This window comes from Aplysia californica, unplaced genomic scaffold (assembly GCF_000002075.1).
Source record: "Aplysia californica isolate F4 #8 unplaced genomic scaffold, AplCal3.0 scaffold00148, whole genome shotgun sequence".
Taxonomy (NCBI): domain Eukaryota; kingdom Metazoa; phylum Mollusca; class Gastropoda; order Aplysiida; family Aplysiidae; genus Aplysia; species Aplysia californica.
Window position 1 is genome coordinate 655,827 of NW_004797418.1, and position 1,995 is coordinate 657,821.

Consider the following 1,995-nt stretch of genomic DNA (forward strand, 5'->3'; position numbering starts at 1 on the left):
CTCTCTCTCTCTCTCTCTCTCTCTCTCTCTGTCCCTCTCGTTCTGTCCTATACCTCTTTCTCTGATCCCTCTCACTCTTCCACCTTCTCTTTCTCCCATTATCCTTCCTCTCTCTGTATTTCTAGATCTCTCTTTTATTCACATACCTATCTGTCTGTCTTTCTGTTTGTCTGTCTGTCTGTCTATCTGTCTGTCTGTCTGTCTGTCTGTCTGTCTGCTGTCTGTCTGTCTGTCCTAAAGCTCTATCTCTCATTTTTCTCCTTTTCTCTCTCTGTCTCTCTATCCCCCCTCTCTCTCTCTCTCTCTCTCTCTCTCTCTCTCTCTCTCTCTCTCTCTCTCTCTCTCTCTCTCTCTGTCTCGTGCAGAATACCAAAAAGACATAATGACATCACTTTTAGCCTTGCCATATCCAAAATGACGTCATCATCATGACACGTTTGCTCGGACTAGCCCGCTTTAGGGTGGGAAGTCCAGCTGATGACGTGGAGACTGTATCTCGTCAAGCTGTAGATTACGACTGCTGTTCGAAGTAACATTAATTTTCATAAACTGTCTCATTATCTTAAAACATGTACTTATAGAATATATATTTTTGGATGCTCTTTTTCAATATTTAACATTTGAATTTCGACAAAATGTTACTCAAGCACATTAAGGAACTTCAATTTAAAAAAAAACAAGAACCAAAAGACATTATGGGTTTAGAATATGTGAACAGCTGGTCGATGTTATGTAAATATGTGATACAGATATGATTGAAGATGAACTGGAGCGCTGTTTGCTAAATAGGAATTATGCTGAGCAGCAAGGCAGGTGGCTGTGGTTCGAATCCGAATGGGGAATTCTGAACTTGGGTTGTTTAGGGAAGTTTTACGACTCTCCGATCTATTAGCCAAGTCCTATCTCAGATGGACGTTACATTTGTAGGCCCTGCTTCTTAAATATCTTTATCGTATCGAAAGGGACGTTAAACCCATTCAATGACCGGCTGTTTTTCTGTATACATGGTTAATTCACATTTCGCTCTATGTCCCCCATCCCGCCTTCTTCATCTTTCTCCACCAAAACTCATCTTTTTAAAAAGAATTAACTTCATAATTAAAAGGATTAAGGCTGATCAAAATGCCTGTACGTGTAAGAACACTCGTTATTACTTGAAGCATATAACAGACTTCAGCTGGGTAAATATTTTGGTGCGTGCGCACACAGGTCGGGCCAATATGTTAGAAAGAATCGTACGTCTAGAAGTAAAACTATTTTGATTCAACTGACCCGAATATCGAGTGCCCATTGGCAGGATCGGGTCTGGTCGGGTCGGGCCGATTAATGGCGGCTTCAGTGCACTCTACCAATAGACCCCTACCATGCTTCATCAAATTTGATCTGAAAGTTAAAGCAGAGACAGCCTTGACCACTGGAGACCATGTAACTTGGTGCGGAGATTATATCTGGCTCCCCTTTATTTTGTTGTACGTAAAATCAGTAGAGCCATTTTTTTCCAGAGATTTTAAGTTCCAGCTGACAGACGGAGATACTCGATAACTTTCTCCCCCACCCGAGAATGGAACTCCATTTGTCTGCGCACAAAGGAGAGAGGCCCAACAAATACATGTACATCACAGATGTCAGTGAAATATTCTTAAATTTCAGACACATATTAAACAAAAAGCAATCATATCGGTTTGTTTTCCTTTTGTGTTTTCTCAGATAACCTGAAACCGAGCAAGTGAAAGCCACATGGAGCTACCAGCCATCCAGGAGAATGACCAGCCACTCGTTAACGGGCATACAACTGGGCAGGTGAGAACTCTTCATTAACTGTGCACATATTTTTTTTTTGGCGTATTCTTTTGTTCGTGCGCTCCGTTTTCGGTTTTACCCATCTTGTTTATTGGTCAAATGTCAGTTCTTCAACGCAATAACATTTCGCAAACTGGAAGACTCGAATTCGCAGTCTCCTTTAAAAGTCGTAAATTCAAGTTGTGCACAATATAT

At 41.2% G+C, this 1,995-nt stretch overlaps 1 protein-coding gene across 1 annotated transcript in view; it reads left to right on the plus strand.

Annotated features, from left to right (window-relative positions):
• Positions 1-1,995, plus strand: part of LOC101849611 — a gene marked incomplete in the record, with an annotated part of 60,234 nt that overhangs the window by 20,316 nt on the left and 37,923 nt on the right. Inside the window, 1 exon segment of the mRNA XM_013081845.2 lies at positions 1,708-1,800. Within this exon segment, the coding sequence (XP_012937299.1) occupies positions 1,738-1,800 (63 nt within the window).